The sequence below is a fragment of the Hipposideros armiger genome, unplaced genomic scaffold (genome assembly GCF_001890085.2).
Source record: "Hipposideros armiger isolate ML-2016 unplaced genomic scaffold, ASM189008v1 scaffold_206, whole genome shotgun sequence".
NCBI classification, from domain to species: domain Eukaryota; kingdom Metazoa; phylum Chordata; class Mammalia; order Chiroptera; family Hipposideridae; genus Hipposideros; species Hipposideros armiger.
In genome coordinates, this window is record NW_017731556.1 from 588,323 (window position 1) to 613,541 (window position 25,219).

The 25,219-nt window shown below is 37.4% G+C and overlaps 1 protein-coding gene across 1 annotated transcript in view; it reads right to left on the bottom strand.

The window, feature by feature from the left end:
• Positions 1–25,219, bottom strand: part of UTRN (utrophin) — a 498,335-nt gene that overhangs the window by 260,440 nt on the left and 212,676 nt on the right. Inside the window, exons 44-49 of the mRNA XM_019653741.1 lie at positions 25,000–25,149; positions 21,920–21,995; positions 19,680–19,894; positions 17,002–17,119; positions 11,916–12,121; positions 10,226–10,380 (exon numbers count right to left, since the gene is read on the bottom strand). Of these exons, the coding sequence (XP_019509286.1) occupies positions 10,226–10,380; positions 11,916–12,121; positions 17,002–17,119; positions 19,680–19,894; positions 21,920–21,995; positions 25,000–25,149 (920 nt within the window). The remainder of the gene's footprint in view (positions 1–10,225; positions 10,381–11,915; positions 12,122–17,001; positions 17,120–19,679; positions 19,895–21,919; positions 21,996–24,999; positions 25,150–25,219) is intronic.

Below are 25,219 nucleotides of genomic sequence, written 5' to 3' on the forward strand. Positions count from 1 at the left end.
TTCAGTGATGAGATGGTACAGCCATTGTAGAAAACAATATGGCAGTTCCTCAAAAAATTAAAAATATGGTTAACATATGATCCAGCAATTCCACTTCTGGGTTTATACCCAAAAGAATTGAAAGCAGGGTCTCAAAGAGATATTTGTACATCAATGCACATAGCAGCATTATTCACAATAGCTATTAATAAAATGTGGAAGCAACCCAGATAACCATCGATGAATGATGGTAAGCAAAATGTTGATATACATATTAATAGATTATTATTCAGCCTTAAGAAGAAAGGAAGTCCTGTCACATGCTACAACATGGATGAACCTTGAGGACATTACACTGTGTGAAATAAGCCAGTCAAAAAAAGACAAATACTGTATGATTCCACTGAGATGAGGTACTTAGAGTAGACAAACACACAGAGACAGAAAGTAGAATGGTGGCTGCCAGGGGCTGCAGGAGGGGAGAATTGGGGCTTGAGTGTTCAATGGGTAAAGGGTTTCACTCTATAAAATGAAAAGAATTATGGGGATGGATGGTGGTGATGGTTGCACAATAATGTGAATGTTTTTAATAGCTCTGAACTGTATAATAAAAAATAGTTAAAATGGTAAATTTTATACTATGGGTATTTTACCACAATTATTTTTAAAGGTGAAAAAAAAATCAATGATGAGGAAGAGAAAACAATGGTACCATAAGAAAGCTATAGCCTATATATTTACCAGAATACGATGTCAACAGACAATGCCTAATATTGATGACTTGGAAGATAATGGTATGCTCATTTTATTTAGAATATGGAAATATATAAATGACATAAAAACAGAGAAAGTTGTTGAAAGTTGTTGCCCCTACAGAGAGGGATTGTGGTGAGTAGTAAGAGAATCATTATTTTTTGTGTTATACTTTTAATCTTTTTGTTACCATATGTATATATATTTCTTTAATTTTTAAAATTTAGAAGTTACCTACTAGAATTTGGGTTGGTGGTAGTGGTGGTGTTTTATCTTCTACCTAACCCTGCTCATATTTACAATTATTAAAAACATCAACAGAAAAAAAACAAACTTAGAAATAGCCAGATAAAGGCTGTGCCAAAAAGATACTAGAAAGCAAAAATTCAGAGTACCCAAGTGCAATTAATCAACCAGAAACAGATGATTTCTTATTTTAAAAACACTCATAAAAATTTAGTAATTATAAAATTCAGTAAAGTCAAACACCTTCATTTTACGCAATCAGTATCTTTTATTTTTAACAACATTCATCTGCACGTAATAAGTTATGTGGCAAGGAGCTAATGTAAACACAGATCATTATAGATTAGATCTATTAAACCCTAAGAATGCCCAGACTACAAAAAAGGATGCAAATGTCTGAGAACCCCATGGGGTGAAGTCAGAGGATTCCTGACACAGGAGAGAAATTTATATACCAAACAAGCAAAGAGGACCAGGCTAGCAGGGGAGGTGAAAAACCTAAAGTCACGGTTCAGATGAAAAGGGGGCTAAGAGGATCAGGAGCACTTGGCCTTGGAAAGCATTGCTCCATTGGGTCAGATAATACCAGCAACACCCTTGGGTGACCAGTGGAACATTGTGAATCCAGAAACGAAGACATTTCTTGTAAAACTGTCAAATTATATACTGGTCATCAGTGGGAAAGAGATTCTCCATTAAAAATATTTGCTTTGTAGGAAACTCAAAAAACAGCTGTGAGACGTAAGAGCACTCTACTTTGTTGGTTATGAAAGCCAAAGAATAATCGTTTTGAATCAAGGCAGAAGTTCCACCACCAATGGGCTGTGAAAGCCTGAGCAGCTGCCTCTCCCCACAAGCATCATGTTCATCATCCCTGAACTCCGCTTAGCACACAAGGCTCTCCGTGGCCTGAATCCTGCTTACCTCCCTAAGAATCGTCTCATCACTTCAAGCCTCATGCTTTATTTACTTACAAAAATGAATCAACTGCTAATCCTCGAAGTGGTCCTTACCTCCCTTCCTGCAATATTTTAAAGAGAAAATGAGGTATACACACATAAATGTATAAAGACATAGTAAGCACTCAGTAAATATTATTTTCCCTAGCCTTAAAGATGAGTTTGGTGAAATACTGAAAAATTATTTTTTAAATTAATTTTTTTAAATAATTTTGTTTATACCATGCAAATGTGTAACTGAATAATAAATGTCCTGGGGAATTTTTTAAAGTCGCATACATCTGGTGTCAGATTTTTTTCCCGTGAATGTAATCAACTACTAAAAATAATGAACATACTGAAAACTAAACTCTACTTATAGCAGTCGAAATTATCTCCATTATAATAAACATACATTTAAAATGTTAATAATCATAGTACACACACACACACACACTAATTTGTATCTGATTTTTGAAATTAATATAATTTCATATGAAATTGCTAATAGAATATAGCTCAAAGGTGTCAGTTTCTACACCACCCATTTTAGTCTTTGTAAAAATTAGATCCAATGCTAGAGTTTGTTATACTGGACATGACAAGAATCTTCTATCCATTTTCAAGGAATTTCACATGATGCATAGGACATATGCATCATAAGGCCAAAGATAATTGCTAAAATTAGAGATTCAGGAATGTATGTGCACACTTTATTACTAAGGCTAATAAATTGTCATTGATGCCAGTGGTGCACTGTTCACAGAAGAAAACAACCTAATTCTACCACCTCTGTCATTTCCTAGCTCTATGTCTTGGGGTAAATCACTTCAAATCTCCAATTTTATCTTCAACCTTAAAATAAGTTGCTTGGACTGGATGAGTAAAGGACCCATTTCAGAATCTCCAGGGGTCCTTTTATGATACAACTACATAATCCATCACATCACAGAGATTATAAAACCTGCTAGAAGAGTTCCTTCGTTCTCACCCCCAGCCCTAGCTTCAAATTTGGCTTCACTGAAAATCACTGCATGTAAATAAAAGGTTACTGATGAGAACAGATGAGTGGTGTGCAGACAGCAAAAAGGCTGGGATGTATTAATATGAAAGTTTCCTAAGATGACACGCAGCATGGAACTTATATTAGTCGACAATTCTCAATGCAGAGTTTATATCTGGCAGTTCTGGTTGCTACATCTCAAGAAAGATGAGAACAGAATTAGAGGACATTCTGAGAAATGTAATGAGAGACTATAGGGAAAGAAGCACTATAATAGAAAAAAATTATTTAAGTTTAGAAAATCGTGGCTACTAGACAAAGGCAGAGAAGTTTTGTAAAAAATCTTTTAACTTATAAATCATAAGGGCAGGCTAAAAACCTAAAAAGATATGACATTTGAAGTTAAAAGCGTAACTTTAACAGAAACAAGAATATTTTACTTCAAACAGAAGTAACAGACTATAGATTCTTTAGTATAAGAAATGGTGCAGACTAAAAACATAAATAGCTTCTCATAAAAGATTAAAGGAATTCATGTGTGACAGATTTATAATAGTTTACATTAAAGGGAATTGGGATTTTTAAAATATAAACTCTTAGCTTTCAAAGAGATTTCTGTTATAAAAGCAACTGATGTTACAAAATAGCTTACAGTAACAATCAAAATAGCTTACAGTTATTTTGTAACATAACAAAATGTGGCCACCCACATAACTGACTTGTTTAAATATTATTTGAAAGATTTTAAATAATACTTGATAGTTTAAGCTACAAAATATATTGTTTAATCAAGTGTTCATGGGCTTATAATTGGTCAAAAGAGTGTTTGAACATAAACAGATCTTTTTTTTTTTTTTTGACATTAATGGAAAAGAGCATTTTAGGAACCCCACAGATACGTTACTAAATTTTGGTATACTTAAAAAGTGACCTTTACAATTACATGAGATTTAAATATATTTATCTTTTTTAGAGCAGAAAAATAGTAGCATCAGTAGTTTCAGTGGCATGCAGAAAATTTACAATGAAACATTCTTTGAGCTTTTTCAATGGGTACCTTCACAAGGTAATTTTGTTCTTTGGTAAATAAAATAACATTTAGCTGGAAAATATATTAAAACACCCATTGGGGAGGTGCAGTTGATTTAATGAAGAATTAGTCACTGCAGATATCCTCAATGATGCCGAGGCGAGCATCATGGGATGGGTGTGGGGTAGGGGCACTCTCTTGAGCTTCCTAGGTGGTGTGGCATTAGCAGCTTAGAACAGTCACCTTAAATCCCACGGAGTGAATTTTTAAGTGTTTGACAATTATCCAATCTCAATGTAACGAGGATAGGTCACCAAACAACCATAGATCATTGGGGACAGCTGCAATAGCATTCATTTTAAGCGTGAGGTTGAGCCTGGTTGACGTCAGGCCGTAAGACACAATCCCAACATGAGTATCTTCTATTGGTCATTATTAAAAGGAATTGACCAAATATACAACAGATAAATGCTGAAGAAGAACGCTTCATTATTTATTAATCTGTAGGGAAAATAAAGAATCACTACTGAAAAAGTAATAACAGAAGTAATAAAAGTTTGAAAATATACAACAAAAATAATTGGGAAAGCAATCAAAAGTAAATACAAATTTTTTGAATTATAGTCAAGGACTATAGTCAAGAACTTCACAAATTCAGTCTCTAGTAGAAACAGTATTTATATAACCCTTTGTACACTATGTGCATTCCACATGTCCAGCTGGCCATTAACAAGAAGTTAATGAACATTAGTTAGAAAGACAGTATCATTGCACAAGAACAAAATAAAGTTCCTTCACTAGATAAATCTGTATTGGTGGTTCTCACATGAAATAAGTGTCTTCTTAAATACTACACCCTTTCTTTCCAGGATGGTTAGACGTCTGCTAAGGCAGAAAGCACTTAAATGCAATGTAAATTCGGCACCCACGATGACTTTACTAAATGCTATGGTCTAAACATGTCTGTTCTCCCCAGATTCGTATTTTGTGACCTGAATGCCTAAGAGGGTGGCGCTCGGCCTTAGGAAACGTTGGGTGATAAGGGCAGAGCCATCACGAGTGAGACCAATACGCTTACGGAAGACCTGAAATCGCTCTCTTACCCCGTCCGGCACGTGAGCACACAATGAGAAGTCTGTGACCCAGAAGAGGGTCCTCAGCACCCTGATCTTGAACTTCCAGGCTCTAGAACTGTGAGAAGTAAATTTCTGTTGTTTATAAGCCACCCAATCTGTGGTATTTTGCTTCAACAGCCTGAATGGACTACGACACTAACAAAGAAAGTTGCATATTCTAAGTTTCATCTGCTAATAAATATTTAAACTAGCTATATTGCATTGAGTAAATCAGATAGTCAACTATTTTATCATTAACGTAAGTAGAGACTGTTCAAAATGACTACAGACAAACAACTGATAGTGACTCAACCCGCTGCTAATTTAACCGCAGATACTCCTGGGACACAGGCTGAAGGGCCACGGATTTGTAAGGAAGACATAACACGACCGGGCAGATAATGATAATGTGGGTAACCTGTCATTTGAGCACATACCAGGAACTTTTATACATAATTTGTGATCCTCACCATAATCCTACACATTAGATACGTTCTCCACTTTAGAACCAAGGAAAGTGAGGCTCAGTGATTTGAAAGAACTTGCTCAAGGTTGGTAGGTCACACGATGGTAACTGAATAAGTTGGGATTTTAATCAACAGTTGCCAGATGCCACAGCCAATGTGCTTTCCGTTCTTCCTGTGCAGACCAAGACTAGCCTTAAAGGAGTCAAGGCAAAATATGGCTTCCAAGGGATAAGGGCAAAAAGAAAAATACATAGTAATTAATGATCTATAAGAAAGTCTTTACAACAAACAGTTATATTGTCTCATTTCCTTTATAATATTTCAGCATAAATAACTATATGTGTGTATGTTTGTACATATGGGAGTATGTGTGTATATACACAAACCCATACATTTACACATATGCGTATATACACATACCCATACATTTACACATATGCAGGCACTCCAGGGTTAAAATAAAATTTCAGACCCCAATCCAAAAGTTACTATAAGCACATTCCAACCATCGCTATCTCAATTTGCACAAAAAGTTCGTTAACTGGCATTAAGAGATATAAGGGAAAAATTTTCACAGGTTAAAAGAATAATAGCCAAGATATGCCAATTGTTTAAAGTGTTAGAGGCAGACATGTTATAATCAGAAACCAAAATATTGGGAGCCAGTTGTGCTTCAGAATTAAAACTGTCTTGTACATTAGGAAACTATTATGAATGTATCTCTATGACATATTACTCCCAAGTAGGGTCTGAGGCAGCAAACACACTGCCATTTCTGCAGTTAGGAACAAGGCTATTCACACCGAGCAGGACAAATAAAGACTATAATAAAGAGCCTCATGTCAAGTCAAAGCTTTCTGTTATCACAGCATATTGGATTTTGGCACTGCAGATAAGGGATTGTCAGCCTGTACCTATGAATGGCCAAATTACTCAGGCCAATTGCAATTCGCACAAAACATTTCCTTTGAAAGCTGATATTAAACGTCACACATTATACTGTAAAAACAGCACGGCCATGGGTAAGTACAATAACCCTTCACCCCTCCAGAATTTGGCTGCCAATAACATATATTCATAATAGAGTGAGGAGATAACAGGTGAGCCATGGTCTGAGGCCTCTCAGCAGCCATTCCAGAGGACGCGGTGGCCACACACTGCAGAGTGTTACACTATTCATTGCAGAGGCCCCCTATCTTTAATCAGATCTGGCTTCTAAACTCAACACAGACAAGAACCAGTAAGTGGAATCGTTAGACCGATCCAAGAGGTGGGTAGACAGAGCAGTCACCAGGGATAGCTGACATGCTGATGAGCAAAGAAGGAAAAATAAAACTATTTGCAAAGAAGGTTAACCCTACCAGACCGCTGTACCGATTTTTCGGTAATTTCTAATCATATCTTATCTAATCATATCTGTATTGTGTGCATGGAAAAGCACTCCTATTTTCTACAATGTCTCCAAGTTCCATCTTATTCTAACCACTTGTTTGCATGTAACTAACATTTTTCTGTATCATGTTGGTTTTTTCTCTTTAATGCTCAGGAGCCCAGGTATAGGGGACAGTTAGATTCAGGGCCTCAGGTCTGGTAGGTTAAGAGCCTGAGCGCACAGACAAAAAGGCTTGGATTCCAATCCCAGCTCTGCCCGTCGGAGCGGCGTGGACCGTGGGTATTGCTTAGCTTCTCTCTGCTTCAGTTTGTTCTTCAGTGTAGTGCTGATGAAAATGCTGCCTGTCTCCCAAGGTGGTTGTGAGGATTAAATGAACTAGTGCATGTGAAGAGCTGAGCACAGGGCCTGACAATGAGAAGATACCCAATAAAATGTACACACTGAAAATACAGCGCAAAATCTCACAAAGCGTAGCAGCCAGCCTCTACATTTACCACCAATTCGGCAGATGCAGAGCGTGATCATGATTTAGTATAGAAATATATCATCTTGGTTATGCTGTGTGACTTTGAACATGTCATTTAAACTTCTCTGAGCCTGAGAGCATTTGATTAGACCAGGCATTCTTAACTGAGCTGACAGTGGGTCTTCGGCAGGGTGGGGTGGGGGAGGGGAGTGGCACAAAATTTACTCTTTTCATGTACAAAGCGCAACTATAAAGAACAGAAACAGATACACAGTATACCCATGGTATTAAAACTTCATGGGGGCAGGGATCTCAAAAGGCTTCTTAGGGGGTCGATAACGTAAAAAACGGTTGAGAAAACACTGGTTTAAATGAAACATAAGGTTGTGTGCAGTTCTTAAAGTTCCTTAATTCTGTCTTCACAACAATAATGCCAAGAATTCAAAAATGTTTAATATGCGTTCACATACTTTGTTTAAGAAGGAAAGATTTTTATGTTCTAGGAAATTCTCCAATTAAAAAGTTAAAAATTGTAAATATCTTTGTGTTTAAAAGAAGAAATCCTCTTAATACTTAGAAATCCCAATTGTCACTCACGAAGGGACCCTGTGAGTCGCAGTTTTGTTGTATTTTCCCCGCTTTCCAGGTAACAGTATACACAAATCATTCTAAGTATTAATATATTTAACTGTTTCCCCAAAAAAATGGAAAATGAAAATAGAATAGGGACAACTACTGTAACTGTATAAAATTGGAACACTGTGGCTGTCTTAGCTATGATAAATGAAAGATCAACTTGGAATATAATTCATTTTTAATTGCCTCTTCCATCTAATCTAACTACTGATGTAGTCTGTCTTAAAATATTTACAAAGTACAAGCAAAAAAAGAATTGGAGGTGCTAAAATAAAGCAGGCCACACATTCCTACATGATCAATTTTTCTCGTATTGTTTACAAATTGTTTACAAAAACAAAGTCGTAAGTCTTACACATGATTTTTGGAAACAGATAAAATATGATTAAGGACCATCTCTCTTAATGTTGAACTGTTTTTTTAATCGGGGTGTAACTGACACACAACATTGTATTAGTTTTGGTATACAACATAATGATTTGATATACGTGTACTTTGCAAAGTGATTAGCACAGTAAATCCAGTTAACATACATCACTACAGTTACAATGTTTTCCCTGTAATGAGAAGTTTTAGGATCTACCCTCTTAGCAACTTTCAAATATACAATACAGTACTGTTAATTATAGTCAGTTGCTATGCTATATGTTACAGCCCCAGAACTTGTTTATCTTTTAACTGTAAGTTTGTACCTTAAAGCTATTTTTATTTTTTTAATTAACTTATTTTTTTCAATGACAGTTAATATTCAATATTATTTTATATTAGTTTCAGGTATACAGCATAGTTGGTTAGACATATAACTTGCGAAGGGATCCCCTGGTAAGTCTAGTACCCATCTGACACCATACACAGTTGTTACGATATTATTGACTATCTTCCCTGTGCTGTATCTTACATCCCATAACTATTTTGTAACTGCCAATTTGTACTTCTTCCCTTCATCTTGTTCACCCAGACTCCCACCCCTCCAAAGCTGTTTTTAAGTCACCCTCTTCCCTGCTTTAGTTTTGGGATACTTACTATATAATATACCCTAATAATCTCTTACGACAAAAGAAAACAGTTCTATAAAATGTTAGGAAGAAACTAACATTTGATAAGCTATCAGTATGATAGCTATGATCTGCTTTACCGGCTTATGAAGTTTAGTATATGCTACCCATCTTACTTCCTCCAGAATTCTAGGGTTTTCTAGCATCATACTCATGCTCATATTCTGCCCTCAAGCTTTTTTTGAGTTTTCCGAAAATCCACTTCAGAAATTCTAACTAAAAATGACATTCTAAAAACGTATAAAACGCTAACATGTCAAACTGTTATTAAATGCTCGGCCATACTTTATTACCAGTAATATACATCATAAAGTGTTCTAACATTATCCATTTTATTCATTGCAAAATAAATGTGTTTTGATATCTCTGCTTGCTTTCAGGCAGTTGCATTTGAATATATCAAGATGCGTGTGAAGCCATAATTTCCCTTCGACACAGGCACTCGCAGCACCAGGCAGGAAGTAAACACATTTTTACTGATGATGAATATAAATATGCCATCTTAAAGAGATGCTAACCACTGTTTATTGGTCCTCAAATCCTAGGTGTTCAAGTGACAGAAAAATCTCTCTTATAAATATATATGCTATTTTAGACTATATCAAATTATACTGACTAAACAGAGTAATGATAAGAAAAGATAATAAATTAGTTAAAGCCCTAAAGAGGCAGAGCATATTTCAGAAGTCTCGTGTTGGATCATGTGTTCTTAGGCTCAACTGAGGATGTACCGGCCAAATAGCACACTATTTTAATTACATTAAAGATAACAGGAACCTAATGCAGCTATAAATACTCAAGTGCTTCTTACCATCAGAGTACTACAAGATGTACTCTAGGTGCTTCTTACCATCAGAGTACTACAAGATATACTCTAGGTAATACCCAAGAGAGTGGGAGGAATCACACATAAATGACCACTGGCAAGGTTTAGACTTCTTCAAGGTAAAATTAAAGTAGATAATGTATAAATATACATTCTGTGTAAGTATGATAATACTAACTCAGTACAGTATAAAAATAGAAACAATAATAAAATGTACTTCTAGTCGTCACATATTTTAGCATGTTTCCATGAGAAAGCCAAAGCAATCAAATTCTTAACTGCACAGCATACATTCACCTGTCAGGGCCTTGGCGTTACCTTTGTTTGAGATTGATCCATGATGTTTTTAAATACTCGGTGGTTTCTTTCACATTCCTCGTGTCATCATTACCATATTCCTCCAGCAGCTTCTGCAGGACATTATCAAACGCCATTACGATACCATCTCCAGGGCCCAGTTCTTGAAGCAGTATCTAAGGTGTAATTTAGGTGTAATTGTCAGACTTCGTCACTCAGTATTACCAAGACGTAGCTTTTACCATATTTTAGACACAGATATCAAAAGAAGAAACATTATTGGACAAACTCTTGCATGTAAGCTTAAACCAAAACAATTATAGAAGTGAAAAAGAAAAATGTATAAGAAAGTAACCAGGTATATGGGAGATGACATTTAAAAAACTACTATCTTTTCCTCTTTCAGATATTTTAGTTCCTTCAACCATTTGTCCTTTTTCATTCCTTCTGCTATACATCTGATCCACATATTAACATGCATTGTATAGGAATGAATTTACTGTAGAGTTCCCCAGTAAGTACCAACAATACAGAAATCTTCTCTCTTGCCCCTGGATCTGTGGATGTTTACAAAGTGAACTGCTTGAGCGGATCAAGCAGCAAGCAAGGTTCACGGACAGTTGCTTGAATAGCTAAACTTATGCTGAGTATGTCCATTGGCATTGGTTTCGTGACACACGTTTTGAATCACTGAGAGCTCTGGATCTACATACTCCCCATTAAATCTAAATTACAAATGAACACTCCTATAGTGTTGTGTAGCAATTGACAGAAAAATCCACCCTAAAGTTTCAGAAGAAAATAACAATACTGTTAACTAGAAAAGAATATTCTGAATACGAGGATTGAATCATTGATGTCACTTTTTAATTGTATTCCTTTAGTTAAGTGTCAGGGGCTTTCCCGATTACTACTTTTGAATCATATGGTAAAAACAATCAACAGATATAAACACAGAGAATGATTGAGGAAGTCAGGACACCTGGCCACTTGCTTTTTAAACTGTAACCATGGAAAGTCTATATGTGTGAAGAACAAAAATATACTTTCATGTTTTAGATGTTGATTCCCAAGTATTCATTATTATATTGTTCACAAATGTACACTTTCATCACAGGCCATCAGAAGGGCAAAAAAATGTCACTCCAAAATATTACTAATAACCATAGCCTCTAATGCAAGAATATTTTCTGTGATTATAGAATTTAAAATACCAATTTAAAAACACCATACATGTTTAGTATCATCAACTCTATAATCAAATTGATCACAAAAAAGGTACCTAATCTGATGATATTGATGAAACAGTTTGGTTATGAATGTAGTCAAAGAAGCTGAACTTACATATTACCTGATTTGTTCACCACAGTGGCCCGCAAATTAAAAGCTCAGAAGATTTCATAAACAAAAATAACCTTTAGGGTCAAGATGAAGGGAGCAAAAGGAGGGTTCCTGGGATTCTGAAAATGTTCTTTTTCTAGGTGCTGGTTTGTGGGCATGTTCCATTTGCAAAGAGTCAGTGACCTGTAAACCTAAGATATGTGTACATTTCTATTTGTTATACCTCCAGAAATGTTTCAGAAACCTTCATGGTCAAATTCTTTATATAAATGTCAATATATATGACAAGAGTCCAAAAAAGCACAGTGAACAGGACAAAAAAGTACATCCAACAAATAGATACTGCCAAAAAACATCCAGTGATTCTTACTTGATTATCAGAAATCTGTTTGATGAGTGGATCCCTTCGGGCTTGTTGCAGAATATACAGGCGAGCCTCATATTTTCTCATAAGTTCTTCAGTCTCTTCCCTGTGGTCATCCCACTGAAGACTATCAATAACCATGTCCTCCAGCTGTTGCTGCCGGACCTCGACGCCATGCTGAGTGTTATCCCACTGGTTCTTGACCTTTTCCACTGGAGGGGGCATTATTTTTAAAAAAAAATTAAAATATTTTTTTAAATCCCATTAAGTAACTATTAGGAAAGAAAAAAATACCTGATACCAAGTTTATTACAAATAAAGCTATCAATACAAAAGAGAAAGGAAGCAAGTTACTACATAAACTGTAAAGGAATTTTAACACGTCAGCCATACTAGATACAATTGATATATTTCTGAACCCATTCTTGAAGAAAAATTCTTGGATTAAACTCTATTTTAAATGCACTAAACTGTCTCATGATAAAAATATCCACTATTATAAATTGATAGAGCAAAAAAAAAATAAGGAAAACAATTTCTTATCTAAGTTTATATTTACAGAAACTGGTTTGATGAAGGTAGAGTTTAATAGTACTTTATGATAGGACTTTAAGGCATATACAGTCACCTGCCATCCCCAGAACCAACACACCTGGTGGCCAGATTCAGACCATACCAGAGAACCACCCAATTAGCTCCACAAACGACACACCCAAGGGGTGGACTCAGCAAGCACCAGAGCCCAGCTAAAGGAAATCCTGCTCTTATTGGGTCAGCCCCCACAAAATAGCTCCTCCACTGTAGTCATGGACAGCTCTCACTGCCAGTCAGCCTCAAGGTCAATCCTACCCATTGATGTGCCAACAGCAAGCAAGGCTCAACTATAACAGGAGGGCACACACATCCCACACAAGGGACACCCCTAGAACACCTGTCTCAGGTGACCAGGAAGTATGCACCACTGGACCTTACAGGACACCTACTACATAAGGCCACCCTACCATGACTGGGATATGTAGCATATCTACATAATACATAGAAACAAACACAGGAAGGAAGACAAAATGAGGAAATAAAGAAACATATCCCAAATGAAAGGACATGACAGAACTCCAGAAAAAGAACTAAACAAAATGGAGGCAAGCAATCTACAGAGTTCAAAACACTGTTTATAAGGATGCTCAATAAACTTAGGAAAAGAATAGATGAACTCAGTGACAACTTACGCAAAGAGAGAGAAACCATAAAAAAGAACCAGTCCAAAATGAAGAATATACCGTATTTCCCCATGTATAAGACGTTCCCATGTATAAGATACACCTTAATTTGGGGGCCCGAAATTTGAAAAAAATGTATTACATAAAGTTACTGAACTCAAGTTTTATTCATCATAAAATTCATACAACTCCTCATCACTTGCAGGAAATACAAGTAAAAAAAAAATCTACAACCACTGTATAAGATGCACCCAGTTTTTAGACCCCAAATTTTTCAGAAAAAGGTGCATCTTATACATGGGGAAATACGGTAATAACTGAAATAAAGAATACAGTAGATTAGATGAAGCAGAGAATCAAATCAGCAATTTGGAAGACAAGATATGAGAAACCCCTATGGGAAGAACAAAAAGAATTGGGGGGGGATAGTTTAAGGGGCCTCTGGGACAATATCAAGCATAACAACATTCACATCATAGGGGTACCAGGAGGAGACAGAGCAAGGGATTGAAAACCTACTTGAAGAAATAATGACAGAAAACTTTCCTAACCTGGCAAAGGAAATAAACATACAAGTCTAGGAAGTAAACAGAGTCCCAAACAAGATAAATCCAAAGAGACCTACACAAAGACAAATTATAATTAAAATGCCAAAGGTTAGGGGCCGACCAAGTGGCTCAACTGGTTTAAAAGCTCGCTCAAGAGTGCGAGCTCTGAGCAACTGGGTCACAGGTTTGATTCCTGGTCCGAGCTGAGCTGCCGCTGAGCTGCCAATAAGCAAGATGGCTCAGCTAAAAAAAATTTAAAAAGACAGCTTTAAAATGGCAAAGGTTATAAACAAAGAGAGAATCTTAAAAGCAGCAAGAGAAAAGCAGTTAGTTACCCACAAGGGAGGTAAGACTGTCAGTTGATTTCTCAACAGAAACTTTGCACGTCAGAAGGGATTGTCACAAAATATTCAAAGTGATGAAAAGCAAGAACCTACAACCAAGATTACTCTACCCAGCAAGGCTATCATTTCTAATTAAAGGACAGATAAAGAACTGCCAAGACAAGAAAAAGCTAAACGAGTTAATCACCACCAAACCAGTATTACAAGGAATATTAAAAGGACTTCTTTAAGAAGAAGGAAAAAAATCAAAAAGATAAATAATAAAATGGCAATAATTAAAATCTGTCAATAATTACTTTAAATGTAATAGATTAAATATTCCAATCAAAAGACACAAGGTAGCTACACGGAGAAGAAAACAAGACCCTTACATATGCTGCCTAAAAGAGAGCCACTTCAGGTCAAAAGACACACAGAAACTTAGGGATAGAAAAAGATATTTCATGCAAATGAAAATGAAAAAAACAAAAAAGAAATCTGGGGTAGCAATAGTTATATCAGACAAAATAGACTTTAAAATAAAGGCAAAAAAATAGACTTCAAAACAAGAGACAAAGGGCCAGCTGAGTGGCTCAGTTGGTTAAGAGCTCGCTCAAGAGTGTGAGCTCTGAGCAATAGCGGTTCGATGCCGGCCCAAGCTGTTGGCAGGATGGCTCAGCTAAAAAAAAACAAATCAAGAGACAAAGAAGGATATTTCACATACAATGGCCAAGATAGGGAAGAAACCTAAGTGTCTAGTGACAGACAATTGGATAACGAAGATTGTGGTACATTATAAACATTGGAATATTATGCGGCCATAAAAAAAAGAATGAGACCTTGCCTTTTGCGACAACTTGAATGGACATAGAGGGTATTATGCTAAGTGGAATAAGTCAGACAGAGAAAGACAACTGCTATATGATTTAACTTATATGTGAAATCTAAAAAACAAAATAAATGAACAATCACAACAGAAACAAACCTATTGATACAGAGAACAAATTGGTAATTGCCAGATAAGACTGGGGTTAGGGGACTGGATGAAAAAAGTGAGGGGATTAAGAAGTGCAAATTGACAGTTACAAAATAGTCACAGTAACGTAAAGTACAGTATAGGGAATATAGTCAATAATACTGTAATAAATATTTATGGTGCCACGTGGGTACAAGACTCATCAGGAAAGATCACTTTGTAAGCTATATAAGTGTCTAATCACTATACTGTACACCTGAAACTAACATAATATTGAATGTCAACTGTAATTGAAAAAACAATTTTTAAAGATTTTAACTTCAGGAGAGAACAAATCTATCATAATGTTCTACTTGTCAGTTAAAATGTTACATAAAGGTCTTACAACCAATTATTACTAATAGAATCCTTAATATCAAACAAATAAAACTAAAATACATCAAGTGAAAGCAAATACCACAGGTTTGTCATTAATAATAAGCAAATTATCCTATTCACTGTGAATAAGTGCTAAAAGCAGGTTACTATCAGCAGTACACACCAGCAGAGAATGGTTTTTCATATAATAAATAGTGACAAAGACCGCAGCCTCCACACACACACACACAATGTAGAAAAAAACAGAGGGAGTTAAATTGGAAAGGGAAGATATTTAGGAGAAGGAAAGTCTTATTAAAAAAAAAACTGAAAAGAAACTCTGGACAAACAGAGCGGTGGCGTGTGGGAGAGGGAACATAAGACAATAATAAAAGCAAAATGGAGATGGTTTGTAAATAGTTTGGGGAAGCAAAGAAACTTCCCTGACACGTGAAGGGAGACAGGATCCCTCCAGCGTTCCATCACAGGCACAGCAATCAATCCATCAATGTAAAGAGGGAGAAGGAAGGAAAACAGCTAATTCAGTAAAAAGTAAACCAACATTGTGAGACATTAAAAGTTCTCTGCTAACTCATCTTTTACAACAACCTTGTGGCTGCCCCATTTATTTTGAATTCGAAATACACTTTTTATAGGAGGAATAGTTGACTTTCTCCCCTTGAGAAATATTAGTCAAGGTAATAAAATACACTCCAGTTTACATTCTGCCACACGTATTTATTATGTACAAAATTTGTATAGGGCACTCTCAGAGACCCGTGGCCAGAAAGGTGAATATTCACAATTTATGGAGGGGATAGAGGGTCAAAGTGACTGTGAGATCCACAGTGAAATTATGGGGGGAAATGGCCACGGCAGGAACTGAAGACAGAAAACACAGTTCAGCAGGGACTAGATGAGGGTGAGAAAGACTTTACAAAGAGGGGATAACATTTCAGCAGCTGAGTGGAATTTCACCTAGAGAGAAAAGGCAAGAAAAAATAATGCAAATAAAGGTAAGAATACTAAAACTGTCAGGACGTTTTAAAGAATACATATAGTTACAAGGGGGGCCGAAGGCTGTAATGGAACACACGGTGATGAAAGCAGGCTGTGGCCGTCCCTAAATGACATTCTTGAAAATTTAGACTTCGTTTTATATGCCATACAAATTTTACAAACGCTTTTAAGCCAGAAAGCAAAATTGAAATGAAGCTCTTGGCTGTGGTTATTTTGTATGTTTATTTTTTGTTTTGTTTTATTTTGCTCCCAAATGTGCCAGGCAGAGAGGCGCATAGTAGCTGCTCAATAAATATTCTGGGGATGATTTTTGCAAACATGAGTTAAAAAGCATGGTAAGATCTGGTTTTAGTGAATGAATTATAATGAAAGATGGGTGGTTTACATTCCTATTGGTTTTTCTTGGTTCCTTCAAAACAAATCCTAACTTAAAAGCAAATAATCCAATAAATCAGTAATTACTTAAAACTAATGATGTTAGGAATTCATAAGGGAATCGTGACAATGTTCACAAAAAATGAAAAACAAAGGAAAGCTATATTTATTAATAAAGTATCAAATATTAAATAATAATTTCTGGTTGAATAATCTTTGAAAGTGTGTGACCATTTTCAGTGAGAGTGGATGACGACGCATAATTTTTAAACTTACATTTTTCTGTGATTGCTGTTCTCACATCTGAACTGGAAGCTTTATTTTTCAAATTCTGAGCCAGTGTAAAAACAAAATCAAGCTGAGGATGGCGCTGTTCTAAGTCGGCCTTTGTGATCTGTTTAAGAAGAAATGATTATTAACACAGGTCAACAGGCCATACAGTAGGAATACTAATGACGCAAATCTGGTATGCTGACATCAAAAGCTGTTGTTTTCTCCTATCGGTAATGTTGGAGAAAGTGCAGGATTTGGAGTCAGAGGTCCTAGGTTCAAATCTCAGCTCTGACACTTATCATCTCAGTCACCACATAAGGCACTTCCCCTCTCTGTGTTTTTTGTTTTCACAAAAGGAAATAATAAAATACTTACAGCTCAATTATATCAAGTCTGAAAAGATTAAATGAAGAAAATCCCTTTAAAAAACAAAAAATGGTCTGAAAACACTAGCAGTGATTTCTGCAGATGATGCCTTGCATTATCTGTCCTACGTCAGATAGGGACACAAACTAATGTCACCTACAGGGATGGGGGTGAGGTATAAGAAAAATGCTAATTGGAATAATTACAAATTAAATAATTTTAGACGTGGAAAACTGCTGATCTAGAGTTTATCTCTTAGTACTGATAAACAGGGGAGAAAAGTTAATAATATCAGGGAAATGCTGTGTTTTAAGTACAGAACTAATAAATAGACATAAAGATTACAAAACCCAATTTCCAATAGGTATAAATATTATAGCAAAGATTCTCTCTCCCAGCTCTTCTCCTTTATGAATTCACTAATTTTGCAGACTTCAATTACTCCCACAGTGTCAAATGTTATTACTAAATGGATTATTCACAACTTCTACTCCTGCATCCCAGAGAGACGTGTCAATGAATGCTGATCATTTCCTTCTAAAGGGCATAAGAACCTCTCAACACATCATATCCAAAACTCAGTCAATCAAACTCTCATCCACATTTCATTTCTTCTCTTCCTTATTTCCACTAATTGCAGCAGCAGTACCTTAGCCACTCAGAAAGGCCTCTTTTCCTTGAGTTAAGCATCTCTTGCACTATTCCCAGTCTTTCTACTAAAGTACAGCACTGCTACCATCAGTCTCCAGCCACAATTTTAAAAAGAAAAAGGGGGTCCGGCCGAGTGGCGCGATGGTTAAGAGCTGGCTTGGGACGCCAGAGGGCCCCGGTTCAGATCCCACATGTGAGGGCCAGTGACACTGCCCTCCACAGCTAAGATGCTGAACAACAGCTCAACCTGGAGCTGGGCTGCTGTGAGTTGCCGGCCACAGCGTAGGCCTCAGCCCCTGCTGCAGCGGGTTGCCATGGGCTACTGTGTGTAGCCAGCAGTCAGTGTAAGCGGCCAGCAGCCGCCGTGAGTGGCCGTCCAGAAGCCGGCGACTGATCTGCCTCACCCCGGAAGAGCACAATGATGGTGCCAACTTGGGCCAGTGAAGAAATGTCCTCCACAACTAGATTGAAGAACTAAAGGACAGCAACTTGTCTGTTTCCCTTCCCCCAATTCCCCAGCACTGTTCCCCATCCCCCCAATTCCCCAATAAAAATCTTTAAAAAAAAAAAGAAAAGAAAAAGGGAACAAAGATGCTTGCCCAGTACTTACGGGCTAAAAGTTCGAAAGGCTTTGCTAAGTTCACAGGGTGAACTTAAGCTGCCTTTGCTACTTACTTCCCACCACACTTCTTTAGTACACGAGTGTTGACCCGCCAGCCCTCATGCTCCCCCCCCACCTCATGTTTTCATTCACTTGGATCCCTCTATCAGGAACGTCACTCACTTTGTCTCTAGATGTCAAAATCCCACATAGTCTGCCTTCTCGCACTATGGAGGTAACTCCCATCCTGGTTCAGTCTCCACAGCAGGTCACCTGCACGTGCCTGTGGCTTTTAGTACCCTCTGCTTTGCCACAAAGACTTGTCTACTTAATGCATTCAGTGTGTCCAGCTCCATGTGGGCATATTTATAACCTGGTGATAAATCCGGTACCTGCCTCACAAGGTTGTCAAAGAACTGAAGGAAGTACTACGTGTAAATTAGTTAGAAAAATACCCACCCCACGTAGGAAAGTAACAAAAGTTAGCAACAGCTGCTGTTATAACTTCGTGGTTCATTCCCAACTTCTATCTGGTATATTCTTTTTAGTATCTGTATACAACACACAGCCCAGGACCTAGTACACACTGAATATAAGAAAATAACTTGACAAATTGATTCTACAATAGATGGTATATATATGCTAAAAAATTATAGTCAGGAGCACTCACTGCTAATGTCAGCAATTAAACAAATAAGCTCATTATGAAATATAAGTTGAAACACACTTCAGGAAATTATCCTCCATCACACAGGCATTAAATGTAACACTAATTTATATTTATAATGATGCAGCTAGATTTATAGTACCAGTTTTGATGTTAAAAAATATACTTAGTCTACAGCTCTATTGGTAAAACAGTTCTTCCCAAAACAGTCCAAATGCAAGAAAAGCTTTACTCGTCGGAGCTAGCAAGGGACAGATGAAGCAAGCTGGCTGTTTGACAGATAAAGAATTTTTTAAAGCTCATTCTTCCCAGAGTTTAGGATAAACAAAGGGGACCCCAACAGCTCGCCCACCCATGTTTTGTGGTTTTCCACAAGCCTTTGCTCTGTGCACCTACTTTCATTCTGGAAACCGTCTTATTGATCTCTTCTATATCCCCGACGGTGACAATGTTGGACTTCAGCATCTGGTCGATCAATACCAGCCAGTCGGCTAGTTCTGTTATCGTTTTATCCAGATCGGCAGGCATTGAAATTTCCAAAGTTCGAGGACACTGGACAGGAATATCTGACGCAGAGGATGCTAGCACCACCTTTTGGACACTAGGATGAGCTGAAATTAAAAAGGGAGCAAAGGATTAACACATCACAGGATATTCTGACTGTGGTGGTGTAACGGCAACATGTGTATGTGTATTCATGCACAATTTACTTTAAGTAAAAAAATGGTAGGGGGAGGTGGTCTTTCAGACTGAAATGGCAATGGTATTCCTGTTAGTATCTATGTCTCTGGTAGCCGTAATGCCAATGAAACACATGGTCTCACAATATTGCAGGGCAGCAATAACTCAGAAGTAACTAACACTGATTCCCTGAGAAAATAAAGTAAGAAATACATCAACTGTGAGAAAATTAGGAGTGGTATTTTATTTTGTCAAGATGTTTACCTTAATAATAAAGCCAATATACTCATGGTTTTCTTTTCTTTTTCATTTAACTTTATAACTTGAGCATCAGTTATTCTTAATACACATCATTGTGAATACCTATGTAGTAATCTACATACATATTCACTGTGAATTACCCCTTTTCCTATAGCTGGATACTGGATTGCTCTTTAAATTTTACTTTAAAAAAAGAACTTGCAAGGAAAAACTTTTTTGAGGACAGTATTTTGCACATTTCTGATCACCACTTTGGTATAGATTTCCTAAAGTAGAATGGCTGGTTCAGAAACTACGAAAAAAGTTAATGTAAGAAATAAGTTAATACTTATTGCTAATTTGCTTTCCTCAAAAGTTGGAAATTGAGACTTGCAACAGCAGTGTGTGGAACTATAAACACTGCATCCACACCAACAATATATATCTCAATGGATAAACACGCAGCTTTCACCAAGGCCTTCATTTAATGGTTTTCTGATTATCAGTGAGAGTAAATATTTTTCATGTGTGTTAACCTAACATGGTATAATTTATAACTGTCTGTATTCTTTCTCTGCTTCCTTATCGATTTGCATGAACTCTTTTTACAGTAAAGATGAACCGTTGCCATATTGCTGAAAATGGATTTTTCAATGCCTTTTTTTTTTTTTTAAACATTTATATGTTATTAAACTTGGGTGATCAAGTCCATAAGTCAGTCTTGGGAGATTGTTTTCCCAGAACTTTTACAGTTAGAGATTCTTATCTTTTTCAAAGATTGAATAAATATTTTCTTTCTCTCATTTTTTTGTTTGTTTGCTTTTGTCTTGATTTGTTTTTATTGATGGGAGGCTGGTTACCGTTTTTCTTTAGTTTTATACAAGAGGTAGTGGAATTAATTATTAAACCCATCTGGAACCTACATCAGCATATGGTATATGAGATGAGGCTTAAAGGATTTTCTACAAAATAGTTAATTTGTTAATTCAGCACAACTTGAATTTAAAAACCCCAACAGGTTTGTGTGTAACTTGACAAAATCACATATACAAATTTCTGAGTTTAAAATTAATATAGAAAAGGGCCAAAAATGGTCAACAGAGGGAGAGCAGGGGAGGGCGTTTCAGAGACACTGCGGGGAGTGGGGAGCAGCTGTGGTGCCATAGCCTGCACTCTAATCCACACGAGGAGAGAAGGAAAGCAACAGTGAGACAACTGCTCTTTCTCCACATCTAAGTGATCAGCATTTGTCTGCAAACAGCATCCCTGCGATGGAAGACTCTTCTAAATCCCTTTTCCCACCTGGTTCCAAGGATATCTCAACTTTGTTTACAGCCATAATCAACATCTCATTACACACCCCTAGACCATGCTGGCATTACGGGTTATAGCTGAATTTCTGAAAAACCACAGGTTCCCCATTTCCCCACCTTGCTCATCCCTTCCCTTCAGCAGGCGTTACTGAGGTCCAAGTCCCACTCCAGTCCCAGGAAAGGCAAAAAGTGTTATCTATCACGCGCGCCTTGCACACGCAGGGAGTCAAATATGCCTTGGGTTTAAAGAAGGCGTTCTTTTCAAATAATTGAAAGTAGAATAACAAATCACAATTGCATTTGGGTTTTAAGCAAGTTTCTCTAATTCACATATGATGCTCATAATCATAATATTTTCCTGTATTCATTTTTAAAATCGTTAAGGAATAAACTGTATCTTACCAGCAATTCTTGTATGAGAAACAGAACAGGGCTCCTGCATGCATTCCTTCAGTGCGCTAGGCACTTCTCTGCATACCTATACATCGGGCCAAAGAGAAAGAGAAGAGTACTATATAAACAAAGAGGACATATTTACAAAAGAGGGAGTGTTACTCTAAATGACAGCTCTGCTGCCTTTCTTCCTCCTTGACGCCTAAGCTTCGTCTCCACCTTCACTACCCATTGCACCTTGCTTGAGCCCCCACTCCACTGACATGACTATCAAGGACGCCATCCAGTCCTTAGCTGGCCTGGCCCTTTGCAACATCTAATGCTGTCACTCCTCTACCCGTGCATTCTGTGAGTTCTGCACGCCTGACTTGACTCCTCCCTCTGACTGATCTTCCGAGTCTTTCACCAGCCTGCTCTCCTCTGCCCATTCATCAAGTGCCAACATTCTACAGGGTAGGTTTTTCGTTCTTTTGACCATTGACACGGGCCTCTCTCCCTGGGTCCTGGTTTCTAATGGTTTCATTTACCACACAGAGTTTTAAGAGGCTGAAGACTCCCTAAAATATATCTTTAGTCTGGCTCTCTGTCAGGCATGTCCAAATCTGAATTCATTATCCGTCTCCCTGACAACCCTTTCACAAAGTTGTCTAATGATTCATCCATCTTTCCAGATCAGTTATCCTGATCTGGACAGTGGGCTTTGCTCAGAGGAGTTACTTGATATCCGAATATCCTAAGGATATCCATCCTTAGGATCACTCCATCCATCTCTACAGTTCAGCTGTAGTGTGTGCTTTCAAAATGTAATTTTCTCCTGCTTAAAACCCATCTATAGCTAACCACCACCCTCAAGGTGGTGAACTGCTCTGAAGACGGAGCTCAAATTCCTTGTGATGCATGGTGAGGCCTCTAGGATTTGGATTCTGCAAGCAAGTCTCGCCCTTCACTTCATATTGAGCTACTTCATACTGAGCTACTTCCAGGACCCACATGCACTGTGCTCATTCGTCTCTTCCTGTCCCTTTCACTTGCTCCTTCTCCCCCCCATTCTTCATCTGGCCAAGTCTTTCCATCCTGTATGAATTAGCTTGAATATGACCTCTTCCACAAAATCTTCCATGGTTATCCCCCAAAGTCAGCTAGGAACCCTACTTTTATGTCCCTGCAGATGCCTCTGTTATCACTGCTTTTCTACTTGTCTCACCACGATAAACTCCTTGGGCTAGAAGGAGTGACATACTCTTTGCTGTATTCCTAGTTCTTAAAATGGTGAGTGAATAAATATATGAATGAAAGAAATTCCCAAGAAGTATTTCCCAAAGTGTGTTTGTTGAAATACTCTGCACAATAAGCATTGCTTGGTCTTGGACATTCATAATTGACCTAGGTAGAGTAAAATATATTAATTCCTGGGAAAAAGGGAGCATTGGCTTTATCTAACATACTGCTCCCAAAGCATCCATCACGTCCTAGTCTACACAATAGCCAATGGCATGCCTTCTGTTAAATAAATCCATGTGCTCTGATTGACTATCCACAAGCCAAGTCTGGCATGTTGAACACGGGGCCAACACGTCTGGAAAGAGTGTAAGGATGAGACAGCAGCAGATGAAGTCAGAGAGGGAACAGCAAGCCAGAACAGGCAAGGCCTAAAGTCACAGTAAGGACTTTGGCCTTTACTCTGAGTGAGACAGAAAACCATTAGTGGGGTTTTGCTCAGAGGAGTTTACTTGATCTGAATTACATTTTAATAAATAGTTTCACTGCTATGTTGAGAAGAGATTAACAAAGGGCGAAGGAGGCAACAGGGAGACCCGTGAAAATGCCTTTGCAGTGAGCAAAACAGGAAATGATGGTGGTTTGAAACAAGTTAGTGGAAATAGGGGTAGTGAGAAGCAGTCCAATTTATGACATGTTTCAAACCTAAGAAAAGTTGAAAGAATTGCAGGGAATGCCCATGTGCCACCCAATATCTACAATTGTTAAAATTGTGCTATGTTTGCTTCATCCTGTATCTAGTTATCTAGCCATCCATCAAATAGGTATGTATCTTGAAGGTGAAGCTGATAACAGTGACACCAATATTTGGGTTGTTTTTTTCGTTTTTTTTTTAATTGAGATATAAGTCATATACCATAAGATTGAGTCCAAGGTTCTGAGTCTAAACACTAAGGATATAATTACCAATAGCTGAGGAGACAGGAGTATGTTAGTGCACGGCTGGGAGGTGGAGAGCAGGGGCTCAGCTTTGTATGCCACTTTGAGATGCCTGAGCAGACATCCAAGTAGAGCTGCTGAGCCCGCAGATGTGCGTGCCAGTCCAGAGCGTGAAGACAGGTGGAGGAGAGACACAGGTGTGAGTCATGCGTAACAGTGACTCATCAAGACAGAAATTCCAATCAGAGAGGCTAGATCAATAAAGCACCTACATCATTAGATACAGGTTGGCAGCTACCATTTTTAGGGGACTGAGGAGGGAGAAAATGACTGATATGGGGTCCATCGAAACCAGGGGCACAGACATATCCAATGTCCCAGACAGACCTCACACTCAGATATGGTATGTCCCAAACCAAAATAAATAGAAATCTATGATTTTATCTGCCTGTTACCCTTTCAACAGCAAAGAAAGTAATGGTATGAGAAAAATGACCTTATTTTATTCTTATTTGTAGCCATTACATTCCACCCGGAACCTAGTAAATATATGTTGAATGAATGAAATCATTAAAAATACACATACATATATAAAAAGTCAAGTGCAACATCAGGAAGTGTAAATGTGTTCATTTTCAGAGTATAATTATTTGCATTTTATTTCCTAATTCTAATACATATTCATTATTTAATGTAGTATATAACATATAAATCCCCTAGGCCAAAAAAGTACATGCAAAGTAAAAAGCATTCTTTGAGAATATATGCGTCTGCCCATGACAGATGCAAAACGCTGATAATTACAAGCATTAGTAAGCATTAGTAAAATGCGACTATATTTCGACAGCCTTAAAACAGTCACATGATCCCGCTTCTTTGGCAACAAAAGCAATAAACATGAGAAAGGTATTACGGTAATTCTGAATGCACACCTTATTCCATGTCGAATTTATAGTTCTCAAGTTTTCTGAAATGTTTTCTCTTTCGTGTAAACTCAGGCTTTTATCTGAAAGCATGTCCAACTCAGTTCTATTCAGCCATTTGAGTTTTTCACCTTGTACGTCCATCTCCTGGGTTAAGCACTGAAGATGCGGGAAGAACGGTGCGGTTAGAGGGCGGTCACACTGGGGAAAGCTCAAGAACTGTATTAGC